The sequence below is a fragment of the Dipodomys merriami genome, unplaced genomic scaffold (genome assembly GCF_024711535.1).
Source record: "Dipodomys merriami isolate MVZ:Mamm:240054 unplaced genomic scaffold, mDipMer1.0.p SCAF_34, whole genome shotgun sequence".
NCBI classification, from domain to species: Eukaryota; Metazoa; Chordata; class Mammalia; order Rodentia; family Heteromyidae; genus Dipodomys; species Dipodomys merriami.
In genome coordinates, this window is record NW_027204937.1 from 12,560,827 (window position 1) to 12,574,441 (window position 13,615).

At 41.1% G+C, this 13,615-nt stretch overlaps 1 protein-coding gene across 6 annotated transcripts in view; it reads left to right on the forward strand.

Moving 5' to 3' along the window:
* Pik3r3 (phosphoinositide-3-kinase regulatory subunit 3) overlaps window positions 1-13,615 on the forward strand; it is a 102,963-nt gene that overhangs the window by 75,550 nt on the left and 13,798 nt on the right. For all 6 annotated transcript variants that reach the window (XM_069987339.1, XM_069987340.1, XM_069987336.1 and 3 more), the window contains 3 exons: window positions 3,730-3,828; window positions 9,758-9,938; window positions 10,755-10,880. In XM_069987339.1, coding sequence (XP_069843440.1) covers window positions 3,730-3,828; window positions 9,758-9,938; window positions 10,755-10,880 — 406 coding nt within the window. The remainder of the gene's footprint in view (window positions 1-3,729; window positions 3,829-9,757; window positions 9,939-10,754; window positions 10,881-13,615) is intronic.

A 13,615-nucleotide genomic window follows, 5' to 3' on the forward strand; every position in this document is an offset into this window, starting at 1 on the left:
ACAGCCCAGGAATCTACCTTTAACAACATCCCACAAAATTTTTTTTGTTTGAGACAGAATCTTGCTATGTAGCCAAAGCTGTCCTGGAACTAACTTATAGCCCAGGAAGGGCTCAAAATTGGGATCTTTCTGCCTTAGTCTCCTGAGTGCTAGGATTATAGGCATGTGCTGCTACACCTAGCCCTAAATGATTTTGATGCAGACTCTTTTTTGTTGTTGTTGTTGGTCATGGGGCTTGAACTCTGGGCCTGGGTGCTGTTCCTGAGTCCTTCAGCTCAAGGGGAGTGCTCTACTGCTTGAGCCACAGCGCCACTTCAGTTTTCTGGTGGTTAATTGGAGATAAGGGTCTCATGGACTTTCCTGCCCAAGCTGGCTTTGAACTGTGATTCTCAGATTTCAGCCTTCTGAGTAGCTAAGATTACAGGTGTAAGCCACTGGTGCCTGGCTATGATACAGACTCTTTACACATGGGTTGGAGAAACAGAACTCTAGGACATAGGTTTTTTTTGGTGAGGAGCAGGGTAGAGGTAAAAGGTAGTTTTGAAACCAGAGAGAGAATTTATGTATGTATATATTTTTATTTAAACATTTTATATTTTTTCGGGGGCTGGGAAGGTGGCTCAGTGGTAGAGCGCTTGCCTTGCATGCATGAGGCCCTGGGTTCCATTCCTCAGCACCACATAAGCAAAAAGAAAAAAGCCAGAAGTGGCGCTGTGGCTCAAGTGGTAGAGTGCTAGCCTTGAGCTAGAGAACCCAAGGACAGCAGCACCCAGGCCCAGAGTTCAAGCCCCATGACTGACAAAAATAAATAAATAATATATATATATATATATATATATATATATATATATACACACACACACATACACATATACATAAAAATATATACATATATGTGTATATATAAATAATATATATACATATATATATACATATGTATATATGTATATATACACATGTGTATATGTATATATTTTTTCTTATTAAACTTTGTAATTTTTAATGTTTAAACTGAGTTTGTGATTTTTCATAGTTTGTTTTTTTTTTTTTGCCAGTCATGGTGCCTGAACTCTGGGCCTGGGCACTGTCCCTCAGCTCTTCAGCTCAAGGCTAGCGCTCTACCACTTGAGCCACAGCACCACTTCAGCTTTTTCTGCTTATGTGGTGCTGAAGAATGGAACCCAGGGCCTCATGCATGCAAGGCAAGCACTCTACCACTGAGCCGCCTTCCCAGCCCCATAGTTTGGGTTTTTTGCTTTGTTTTTCTGAGACAGGATCTTGATATGTAGCTTAGGTTGGCTTGAAACTTGCTATAACTGGGCTGGCTTTGAACTCATAGACCTCTTGCCTCAAACTCCCAAATGCTGGGATTATAGCATGCTGTGTCACCAAGCTTGATATCTAACGTATTTGCTTTTCAGAAAATTTCTGTTGAAGGTAGGCACACCTGTAAGCCTAGTTACTCAGGGAGCTGAGATTTGGAGGATCTGGGCTTAAAGCCAGGTTCTAGGTTGATGCTGAATTCTTCAATACACTCATTCTTCCCTCTCTTGTCTGTGTTTTCTCCCATTCCCAAAGTACTACTCATTTCACTTTTTTTTGGTCCTGGGGCTTGAAATCTGGGCCTGGGCGCTGTCCCTGCGCTCTTCAGCTCAAGGCAAGTGCTCTACCATTTGAGTCACAGCACCACTTCCCTTTTTCTAGTGGTTTATTGGAGATAAGAGTCTCATGGACTTTCCTGCCTGGGCTGGCTCTGAACTGTGATCCTCACATCTCAGCGTCCTGAGTAGCTAGGATTACAGGCATGAGCCACCAGCACCTGGCTCATTGCACTTTTTTTTTTAAAACTTGTATCATTTCAGCCATTTTATGTACACAGTACATTCACACTACTATGCAGCCATCACTACCATCAATTTATGTGCTCTAACCTAGTAAAGCAGAAACTTCCGTCTTCTTCCTCAGCCCCTATCAACTACCCTTCTACTTTCTGTTTCTATGAATTCAACTATTCTAGGTATAAATGAAGTCTTATAATACTTTTGCATTTGTGACTGGAATATTTCACTTATTTCAGTCTTTAAGGATGATTCATGTTATAGCATATGTCAGGACTTCACTCTTTTATAAGGGTGGATAATATCCCATTTTGTGACTATATCACATTTTTGTTTATCTATTCATCTGGATTTGTGAATTTGATGAATGTTTGGATTATTTTTAGCTTTGGCTATTATGAATAATGCTAATATGATCTCTGGTTTAAAAATGTCTGAGTCTACTGGGTGCTGGTGGCTCATGCTTGTAATCCTAGCTACTCAGGAGGCTGAGATCTGAGGATTGTGTGGTTCAAAGTCAGCCCAGGCCCAGAAGTCTGTGAGACTTTTATCTCCAAATAAGCATAGATAATGCTGGAAGTGGCACTGTAGTGCCACTCTAGTGGTAGAATGCTAGCCTTGAGCAAAAGGAGCTCAGGGATAGCATTCAGGCACAGAGTTTAAGCCCCAGGGCTAGCAAAAAAAAAGTCTTGAGTCCTTGCTTTAGATGATGATGATGATGTTATTATTATTATTATTATTGGCAGTCCTGGGGCTTGAACTCAGGGCCTGGGCACTGTCCCTGAGCTTCTTTTGCTCAATGCTAACACTCTACCATGTGAGCCACAGTGCCACTTCTGGATTGTTCTGTTTATGTGGTACTGAGAATTGAATTTAGGGCTTCATGCATGCTAGGCAAGCACTGTACCACTAAGCACTGTGCCACTAAGCTACATTCCCAGCCTCTTGCTTTAGATTATTTTGGATATATATGCAGAAGTGAAATTGTTGGGTCATTTATTTATTTTGTATTTAACTTCTGAAGAGGTCTTAGTATATTTTATATTAAAAATTACTAGAATATTTTATTTTGGTAGTCTGACAAAAGGGTCCTTTATAATTAAACACTATTTAAATCTTGTGGTTCTTACTGTAATTCAAGGCTTTGTGTGTGTGTGTGTGTATGTGCCAGTCCTGGGACTTGAACTCAGGATCTGGATACTGTCCCTAGACTTTTGTGCTCTACTTAGGTTACACCTCCACTTTTTGCTTTATTTTTTAGTGGTTAAAGAGTCTCATAAACTTTCCTGCCCAGGCTGGCTTCAAACCATGATCCTCAGATCTCAGCCTCCTGAGTAGCTAGGATTATAGTTGTGAGCCATTGGTACCTAGTTCAAAGATCTTTTGTGTCCTGCCATTTCCTTTTAGTGTTATAGTGTTGTCCGTTAAATTGTGAAACAAGCTCTGAAGAATAAATTCGTTGTTAGTGTAAATTCAAATTAGTGAATATCTACTGAAAGTTGTGAATTTAAGTGCGTTTTCCTCGTTCTGTTTAGGAACAGCTGCCACTGTTGCTTAAATATAAGCTTCTTTCAAAACACCTGCGAGGTTTTTCTGAAACTAGTTTTCCTGCAAGTTCAGACCTGCCTAAGAAAGCCTTAAAGGCTTAATAGAAACATTATCTTCATCAGTCACTTGGAATCTGGATGAGTTTAAAAATCAAATAGTCTTTCCATAAATTACATAACACCCAAAATCAAAACAGAAAGAGTGTATCTAGAGGGAGGAACTAAATGACCTCTGAGAGCCCCCATGACTATAACACATACACACCCACCTTCTACCTCAGCAGTAACATGTGAAGACAACCATGCGTAAGCTTTTTCATGCTTCCTATAATTGTGTTTTTCAGGGAGGAGGTAAATGACAAATTACGGGACATGCCAGATGGTACCTTCTTGGTTCGAGATGCCTCAACAAAAATGCAGGGAGATTATACTTTGACTTTGAGGTGAGTATTCCGTCCTTTGGCTCCTGCCCCCTTATTTAGGTTCTGAATATATAGGGGGTTCTGCATCTTATTTAAATCTTTATATGCATATTTTTCATATTCTTGCCCAATCTAGATATGTAATTTTTAATTTGGCTTTGTGTGTGTGTGTGTGAGAGTCATGGGGCTGAACTCTGGGCCTAGACACTCACCCTCAGTTCTTCAGCTCAAGCAAGCGCTCTGCCACTTGAGCCATAGCACTACTCCTGGCCTTTTCAGCTTATGTGGTGCTGAGGAATGGAACCCAGGGCTTCATGCATGCAAGGCAAGCACTCTACTACTGAGCCACCTTCCCAGCCCCTTGGCTAACTTAAAAAAATTTTTTTCCCACATAGTAAATAATCAAACATCTTATAAAAATGTCAACTGTTTTCTTTTATGTAGAAATAAAATGCAAAGGCTAAAATCCCTAAGTATAAAAGAGTTAAGTATACATTTTAATGGGAAGAGAAAACAAAGGAGGAGGCAACAATGCTTGATAAGAAATGTACTCATTACCTTGCCCATGTAATTGTAACCCCTCTGTATGGTATTTTCACAATTAAAAAAAAAGTATACATTTTATTTGACTTAATCAGTGAAATAGAAGTCAAAGGAATGTGTTTTATTTTGTTTTTGGTCTTGGGGCTTGAACTCAGGGTCTGGGTGCTGTCCCTGAGCTTTTTTGCACAAGGCTGGTGCTTTACCACTTTGAGCGATAGCCCACGTTTGGTTTTCTGATGGTTCATTGGAGATAAGCATCTCACAGACTTTCCTGCCTGGGCTGGCTTTGAACCATGATCCTCAGATATCAGCCTCCTAAGTAGCTAGAATTACAGGCATGAGCCACCAGTGTCTGGCTTCAAGGTTATATCTTCAGGTTACTAATAAATCTATCCCACTAAAAACTCTTTTTCCTTTATACAGATTTCAAGAAGTAGAACATAATTTTGACTGCTGAGAATATGTGGATAGAGCAGTTCTCAGCCTGTGCCAGAGGAATTTTACTATTTCCTAAGTGGTAGATGTGTGATTTTTTTATACTTACAAAAGATTAAAAATAGGTTAAAAACACTGCATTAGATATTTTCAGATACAATTTTAATGATTAAAATAACTCAGTTATGGAAAGGTTTTTCATCTGTTTATATAATACCATTTTATTTATTTTGTGGTGGTGATGCTTGAACCCAGAGCCTCATGTATGTTACGCAAGTGCTCTGCCGCTGATCTATACTTCCAGTTCCTCTTCCTTCTTGATGTTTTTGTTTCTTTTTGAGTTGAGGTCTTTCTTTCTTGCCCAGATTGGCCTCAATAATTTCTGGGCTAAAACAACTCTCCTGCCTTAGCCTCCTGAGTAGCTGGGATTTCAGGCACATACCATCATGCTGGGTTTTGAAAATGGTATTAATCCTACATTAAGATGCTATACTTTTTGTGTGTATGTGTGTGTGGGGGGGGGTCCTGGGCTTTGAACTCTGGGCCTAAGCTAGTCCCTGAGCTTTTATGTTCAAGGCTACCACTCTACCACTTGAGCCATGCCTCCACTTCCCACTTTATTATTTTTTTTTGGTGGTTAATTAGAGATAAAAATTTCACAGACTTTCCTGCCCGGCCTGGCTTTGAGCCGTGATCCTCAGAAATTAGCCTCCTGGCCAGGCACTGGAGGCTTATGCCTAGCTACTCAGGAGGCTGAGATCTGAGGATCGCAGCTCAAAGCCCAGGCAGGAAAGTCCATGAGACTGATTTCCAGCTAACCACCAGAAAACTGGTACTCTGGCTCAAGTGGTAGAGTGTTATCTCTGAGCTGAAGAGCTCAGGGATAGTGCTCAGGCCCAGAGTTCAAGCTCCACAACTGGAAAAATAAAATAAAACCAAAACAAAACAGAAATTAGCCTCCTGAGTAGCTAGGATTACAGGCAAGAGCCACTGGTACCTAGCTTATAACTTGATTCTTAATTGCACTTAGCTAAATGGAGCAATTATATTATCTTTTATCTTATGGATGGTAGGAATAGGCTTATAAGGTTTTTTAACAGCTGAAGTTGCAGTATACTTAAGGAACAAAGATAAACAAGAGGTCTCCTTTGCTGTTTCTTAGGCTTGGGCCTCCTTTAGATTTTTATATTGGAGTCCTACAACTGGAAGGGATCTATAATTTCTTGGTTCAACTGGGTTTCTCTAGATGTAGAAATTCCATGAGTAGTATTTTTTTTTTGGGGGGGTGGTCCGGTTGTGGGGCCTGAACTCTGGCCTGGGCGATGTCCCTCAGCTCTTCAGCTCAAGGCTAGCGCTCTACCACTTGAGTCACAGCGCCACTTCTGGCTTTTTTTTCTTTTTGCTTATGTGGTGCTGAGGAATCGAACCCAGGGCCTCAAGCATGCAAGGCAAGTGCTCTACCACGGAGCCACCTTCCCAGCCCCATGAGTAGTATTTTTAAAAAGGCTTTTGTAACCTTCTGGACATAGGCAACTGGCCTCTTCCTTTTGATGTAGTCTATTTTGTTACCCATATCATGTAATGTTTAGAGACTTCTTCTTCATATAAGTACTGTGATAGGATTAAAAATATGGATATGCATAAGGCATAATTTTACTTTTGTAAGTTTATAACCCAAATATGTATATGCTGAAATAGGAAACATGCACACATTATACCTTAATGAACTGTGCCATGTCATTAGCATTCTCCCAATTTTCCCTTCTTTCTAACCCTGGGTAATCAGTTCTGTCTCTATGAATTTGACTATCCTAGGTACTTCATGTAAATAGAATCATATAGCATCTATGCTGGCTTATGTTTTTAGCATAGTATTTTCAGGGTTCATTTGTGTTGTAGCAGAGGTCAGAATTTAATTAATTAATTAATTAATTAATTAATTAATTAATGTTGGTCGTGGGGCCTGAACTCTGGGCCTGGGCTGTCCTTGAGCTCTTCAGCTCAAGGCTAGCACTTTACCACTTGAACCACAGCGACACTTCCAGCTTTTTCGGCTTTTGTGGTGCTGAGGAATGGACCCCAGGGCCTCATGCATGCAAGGCAAGCACTCTACCACTGAGCAACCCTCCCAACCCTCATTCCTTTTAAAGTTGAATAATACAGGTGCGTGCGCGCGCGCGCACACACACACACACGATATGATTTTTTTTTTGGTCAGTCATAGGGCTTGAACTCTGGGCCTGGGGTGCTATCCCTCAGCTCTTCAGCTCAAGGCTAGCATTGTACCACTTGAGCCACAGCACCACTTCTGGTTTTCTTAGTGGTTAATTAGAAATTAGAGTCTCACAGAGTTTCTTGCCTAGGCTGGCTTTGAGCCAGTGATCCTCAGATCTTAGCCTCCTGAGTAGCTAGGGTTACAGGTGTGAGCCAACCGATGCCCAGCTACAATTTATTTATTTTTTATTCATTGGTTGCTAGACATTGGCAAGAATATTTTCAGATTTTTGTCTGTTTAGCATAAGATCTGACACGTAGTATGTGCTCGGTAAATATCTGAATGAAGGATGGATTACATGAGAAAAAGACCAAGAACATTATTCAGGAAATGACAGTTGAACTGGCCTTGATTTTGTAGAGATGTGTTTTTAATTTACTAAATGCTTGTAACTCAGTTGAATTATTCTGAAGGGCAGCTAACAGTGAATTAAAACTTTATTTGAAGCTGTGCACCGGTGGCTCATGCCTATAATCCTAGTTATGCAGGAGGCTGAGATCTGAGGATCTTGGTTCAAAGCCAGCCCAGGCAGGAAAGTCCGTGAGACTCTGATCTCCAATAAAACCACTAGAAAACCGGAAGTGGCTCTATGGCTCAAGCTGTAGAGTGCTCCCCTTGAGCTGAAGAACGCAGGGACAGCGCCCAGGTCCAGAGGTCAAGCCTCACAACTGACACCCCCCCCCAAAAAAAAAAACTTTATCTGAAAGATTGTATAAGTAATGAAGACAAATGGAATAAGAAAATTGCTAAGAGGGCTGGGAAGGTGGCTCAGTGGTAGAGCACTTGCCTTGCAATGCATGAGGCCCTGGGTTCGATTCCTCAGCACCACATAAGCAGAAAAAGCTGGAAGTGGCCCTGTGACTCAAGTGGTAGAGTGCTAGCCTTGAGCTGAAGAGCTGAGGGACAGTGCCAAGGCCCAGAGTTCAGGCCCCACAACCGGCAAAAAAAAAAAAAAAAAAAAAAGAAAATTGCTAAGAGGGGCTGGGAAGGTGGTAGAGCGCTTGCCTTGCATGCATGAGGCCCTGGGTTCGATTCCCCAGCACCACATAAGCTAAAAGAAAAAAGCCGGAAGTGGCACTGTGGCTCAAGTGGTAGAGCGCTAGTCTTGAGCTGAAGAGCTCAGGGACAGCGCCCAGGCCCAGAGTTCAGGCCCCACAACTGGACCCCCCCCCCCAAAAAAAAAAAAAAGAAAAGAAAAGAAAATTGCTAAGAGTAAGAGTGAATAAGAGGAGAGAGATTCAAACAATGTGCTTTGGAGGCTGAAAGGAGATTAAGTTGTCAGGTGGATATATAAGGTGGCTTCCATAGAAGATACTTCATTTGCAATGTATTCTGAAGGAGGTGATAGGGTTGCAAATGTGGAAGCTTGGAAAAAATTGTAGAAATAGATAACAGTAGGAGGAAAGATGAAGAGGTGAGAAATGACAGCCATGTTTTGTTGGATGCAATCTCTTGGCTAGGGTAAAGTTCCGGCTCTAAAGAGGAGGAAGTAGGGGATAGAAGATTTGGAAAAGGAACACTGTTTGAAAAGAAATGCATCATTACCTTACTTATGTAACTGTAACCACTGTGAATATCACCTCTGCAATACAAATTAAAAAATAAAAACAAAAAAGGGGGAAGTAGTAGGGATAGAAGATTTAGAAAAGGATAATGTTGCAGAAGTTTTTGTTTTTTTCTTTTTTGTCGGTCATGGGGCTTGAACTCTGGGCCTACTGTCCCTGCGCTTTTCAGTTCAAGGCGAGCGCTCTACCACTTGAGCTACAGTGTCACTTTGGGTTTTTTTTGTTTTTGTTTTTTTTTGGGTCCGGTCGTGGGGCTCAGCTCTTCAGCTCAAAGCTAGTGTTCTACCACTTGAGCCACAGCTCCACTTCTGGTTTTCTGGTAATTAATTGAAGATGGAGAGTCTCATGGACTCTGTGATTTTCAGATCTCAGCCTTCTTTGTAGCTAGGATTACAGGTATGAATCACTGGCACCTGGCTTACGTTCTTTTTTAAGTTATTTTGAGGTGGGGGGCAGATTTGCTTATACAGAATGCTATATATATATATGTTCACCTTTGCTAAGATGTTTAGGAAAGCTTTTGTGTTTTTTGTTTTTTTTTGGTCTGGTCGTGGAGCCTGAACTCTGGGCCTGGGCGCTGTCCCTCAGCTCTTCAGCTCAAGGCTAGCACTCTACCACTGTGAGCGCCACTTCTGGCTTTTTTCTTTTTGCTTATGTGGTGCTGAGGAATCGAACCCAGGGTCTCAGGCATGCAAGGCAAGTGCTCTACTACTGAGCCACCTTCCCAGCCCCTAGCTGTTTTATGGGCAAAAGATAAAAATGATTTTATGTGTACTTTCACACACACGTGCGTATATCCATATATATGCATGTATTTATTTATCTATTCATTTATTTTTGTCCCTTGTGGGGCCTGAACTCAAGGCTAGCGCTCTACCACTTGAGCCACAGCACCACTTCCAGCTTTTTCTGCTTATGTGGTGCTGAGGAATTGAACCCAGGGCCTCACTCATGCAAAGCAAGCACTCTACCACTGAGCCACCTTCCCAGCCCCATGTATGTATCTATATATATATGCATTCCTAGTCCTATTAGCAGAGTAAAACTTGTTTATTATGTGAATCACCATATAAGACTAATACTTTTAAGCAGAATTTTTGGGAAAAACTACAGTTGTTTTTGTTTTTCACAGGAAAGGAGGCAATAATAAGTTAATAAAGATCTATCATCGGGATGGTAAATATGGCTTTTCTGATCCTTTGACATTTAATTCTGTGGTGGAGCTCATTAACCACTATCATCATGAATCTCTTGCTCAGTACAATCCCAAACTTGACGTGAAGCTGATGTACCCAGTGTCCAGATATCAACAGGTATGGTCCTAGTTCTTCATAGCTGTTGAGCAAGTCATTGTTTAACATAATAATGTGACTTTAGAAAATCAGGCTCATTAATTGAAAAGAAATGTACTCATTTTGTTTTTTGGGTTTTTTTTGTGTGTGTGTGTGTGTCCGTTCGTGGGGCCTGAACTCTGGGCTTGGGTGCTGTCCCTCAGCTCCTCAGCTCAAGGCTAGCGCTCTACCACTTGAGCCACAGTGCCACTTCTGGCTTTTTACTTTTTGCTTATGTGGTGCTGAGGAATGGAACCCAGGGCCTCATGCATGCAAGGCAAGCGTTCTACCACTGAGCCACCTTCCCAGCCCAAATGTACTCATTTTGAAAAAAATTTAGATCTTTCAAAGATTTTTTTTGAAACTTACAGCATACTATTTTATAATAGCTAATTTGTATATTTATTAACTGTATACAAAATATTTGTGTTTATGCACCCACTTACACTGTGGTTCTCCTCCTCTCCTCTGTCCTCACCCATCTTTTCCTCTCATCTCCAACAGGGGCTCACTCTGTAGCCCAGTTTGGCCTTGAACTCCTGATTTTTCTGCCTCAGCCTCCCGAGTGCTGGAATTATAGGCATGCATCATCATTCTTTGCTTTCATTTCTTAGTTTTAAAGTATTAGTTATTTTTATATGATTTAAAGATCAGTATTCATTTTAACACAAGGGATTTAGTGCTTTTGCATCATTACAGTGGCTTGAACATATAAATTTGAAATAGAATTTAAAAATAGACATGGAAAAGCATGTCTGAATTACTAATATTCTCTACTTCTTTTTTGTGCCTGTATAGGATCAGTTGGTAAAAGAAGATAATATTGATGCAGTAGGCAAAAAACTTCAAGAGTACCACTCTCAGTATCAGGAAAAGAGTAAAGAATATGACAGACTATATGAAGAATATACCAGAACATCCCAGGTCAGTATATTTTTGTGTTTGGTTTAATAAGTATGCAATGCTACCAGATTTTCTACAGTTCCTTTGATGATCTTCAGTTGCCTTAATATCTTGAACAACATTTTTTTTTTTGGGTCCTGTCGTGGGGCCTGAACTCTGGGCCTGGGCGCTGTCCCTCAGCTCTTCAGCTCAAGGCTAGCACTCTACCACTTGAGCCACAGCGCCACTTCCAGCTTTTTTCTTTTTGCTTATGTGGTGCTGAGGAATCGAACCCAGGGCCTCATGCATGCAAGGCAAGCGCTCTACTACTGAGCCACCTTCCCAGCCCTTTTTTTTTTTTTTTTGTCTGTTGTGCGGCTTGAACTCAGGACCTGGCCAGTGTTCTGAGCCCTTTTCTCAATGCTAGCACTCTACTACTTGAGGTACAGCTTTACTTCTGGCTTTTTTGGTGCTTAATTGGTGATTAGAATCTCATAGACTTTCCTGCCCTGGCTGACTGAACCATGATCCTCAGATCTTACCCTTCACCTTAGCTAGGATTTCAGGTGTGAGCCACTAGCACCCAGCTTATTGGATGTTTTATCATGAAAGAATGCTGGATTTTGTCAAGGGTTTTCTTGTATCAGTTAAGGTAATCAAATATTTTTTCATCCTATTAATGTAGTATATGACCTTGATACCTGTTTGTTGAATTACCCTTGTATTCTTGGGCAGTATCTTACTTGATCATGGTATACATCCTTATTAATTTGCTAAGAATTCAGCTAATACTTTGTTGAGAATTTAAAAATTTGCATTATAAAATTAGTATAATCTGTAGGGTTTTGTTTTTGTTTTTGTTTTTTTTTTTTGTCAGTCATGGGGCTTGAACTCTGGGCCTGGACACTGTCCCTCAGCTCTTCGGCTGAAGGCTAGCGCTCTACCACTTGAGCCACAGCTCCACTTCCGATTTCCTGAGTGGTTTATTGGAGATGAGAATCTCACGGCCTTTCCTGGCCAGGCTGGCTTTGAACCAGGATCCTCAGATCTCAGCCTCCAGAGTTTTTAATGTAGTGTCTTGGTCTGACTTTAGTACTTGAGTAATGATGGTCTCCTAGAATGTTCAGAAGTGTCCTATTTTTTTTGGACAAGTTTGAGAAGGATTGCTATTCTATAAATAGTTGGCTAAGTTCACTAGTGGAGCCATCTGGTTCTGGGCTTCTCTTTGTTAAGAAGGCTTTGGTTTCTGATTAAATCTTCTTACTTTCTAGCCCAGAGGCTAGAAAAATATGGCCATTGTTGCATGTGGCTTTGATGGCTATAGAGCTGCATTTTTTGCTTTCTTGCCTTGGCTGTAGAAAGCAGAGAACGTTGCCCAAATGTTCAATAATACTGGATAATTAAACTGTAGAAAAGGAATCCTGAAGTCAGCTGATTTGAGATTTACGATCCTCAGGTTGGGTAGGGGGTCAGGTAGAGGCAACCAAAAAGCCACTAGTGTCTAAGGAAGGATACATTTCTGAATATGGGAATTGGAGTAAGACTTGAACAGATGGGCAGAGAAAAGCCACAATAGAGGTTTAAAGCTTTGGGAAGCGAGAGGCAAGGAGAAAGAGGGACCCAGTGATTAGCAGCAGGAGACATGCTATTCAGATGTGTTAAAGAAGGTTGAAAGAGTTGGTGTTGATATGTGTTAGGACTTCCTCAGTTTTTCTTGTAAAGTTAGGTAAAATCTACATTGCTTTGCTGTACATGAATTCTTCTTAGAGAGTGGGAAGAGATTATGTGTCTTTAGCCTGAGTTGGTTCCGGGATGGGAATAAACTAATAAGATAACCAAAATGATAACATGTGGGGATATCTGACATCAAGATTATGTATAATCAAGCCGGGTGCCGGGTGGCTCACATGCTTGTAATCCTAGCGACTCAGAAGGCTGAGATCTGAGGATCACTGGTTCAAAGCCAGCCAAGGCAGGAAAGTCTGAGAGACTCTTATCTCCAATAAACCACTAGAAAACCGGAAGTGGTGATGTGGCTCAAGCGGTAGAGCACTCACCTTGAGCTGAAGAGCTGAGGGACAGCGCCCAGGCCCAGAGTTCAGCCCCCAGGACCTACCAAAAAAAAAAAAATAAGAGAGAGAGAGATTTTCCCCCAAAGTGGTGTAACCAGTATTTACTTGTATGCCGCTGAGAAAAGCTGTTGGACTGGGAAGCTGATGATATATGAGGGGCTGGCTAATGTGGCAGAGGAGCTGAGAACTACAAACCTATAGATAAAGGAAGGGGAAAGTAAAGGAAGGGTGCGCATAGCAGTGGCTTTATAATTTGGCGGTAGGTGTAAGGCACTGTTAATGGGGAAACTGCAAATTTGGCAGTGATAATAAATAATACATCAAATACTTTTCCCTATACTTGTGTGAGTAGAATCTAAAATTGTTGGTGTGTTTAAAGAACTAGGCCAGAGCTAAATAGGTAACTTTTAACTTGAAAGACAGTCAAGACTCTCCACTGTAATTTGAGTTAACTATAAGAGTTGTAGAGTTTGTTTCTTTGGTCAAGACAAAAGAGAAATAATTCATGTCATTTGTTTACCTCTACCATGATGTAAATAAAACCTTATTAGAGGTCAGAAATCTGTTCTGTGTATCTTCACAGATCTCTTTAACTATAAACAGATTACTGTCTAATGGGACTTGCTGGTTTTTGTTGTTGTTTTCTTGCCAGTCTTGGGCCTTGAACTCAGGGCCTAGGTACTGTCACTGAGCTTCTTTTGTTTA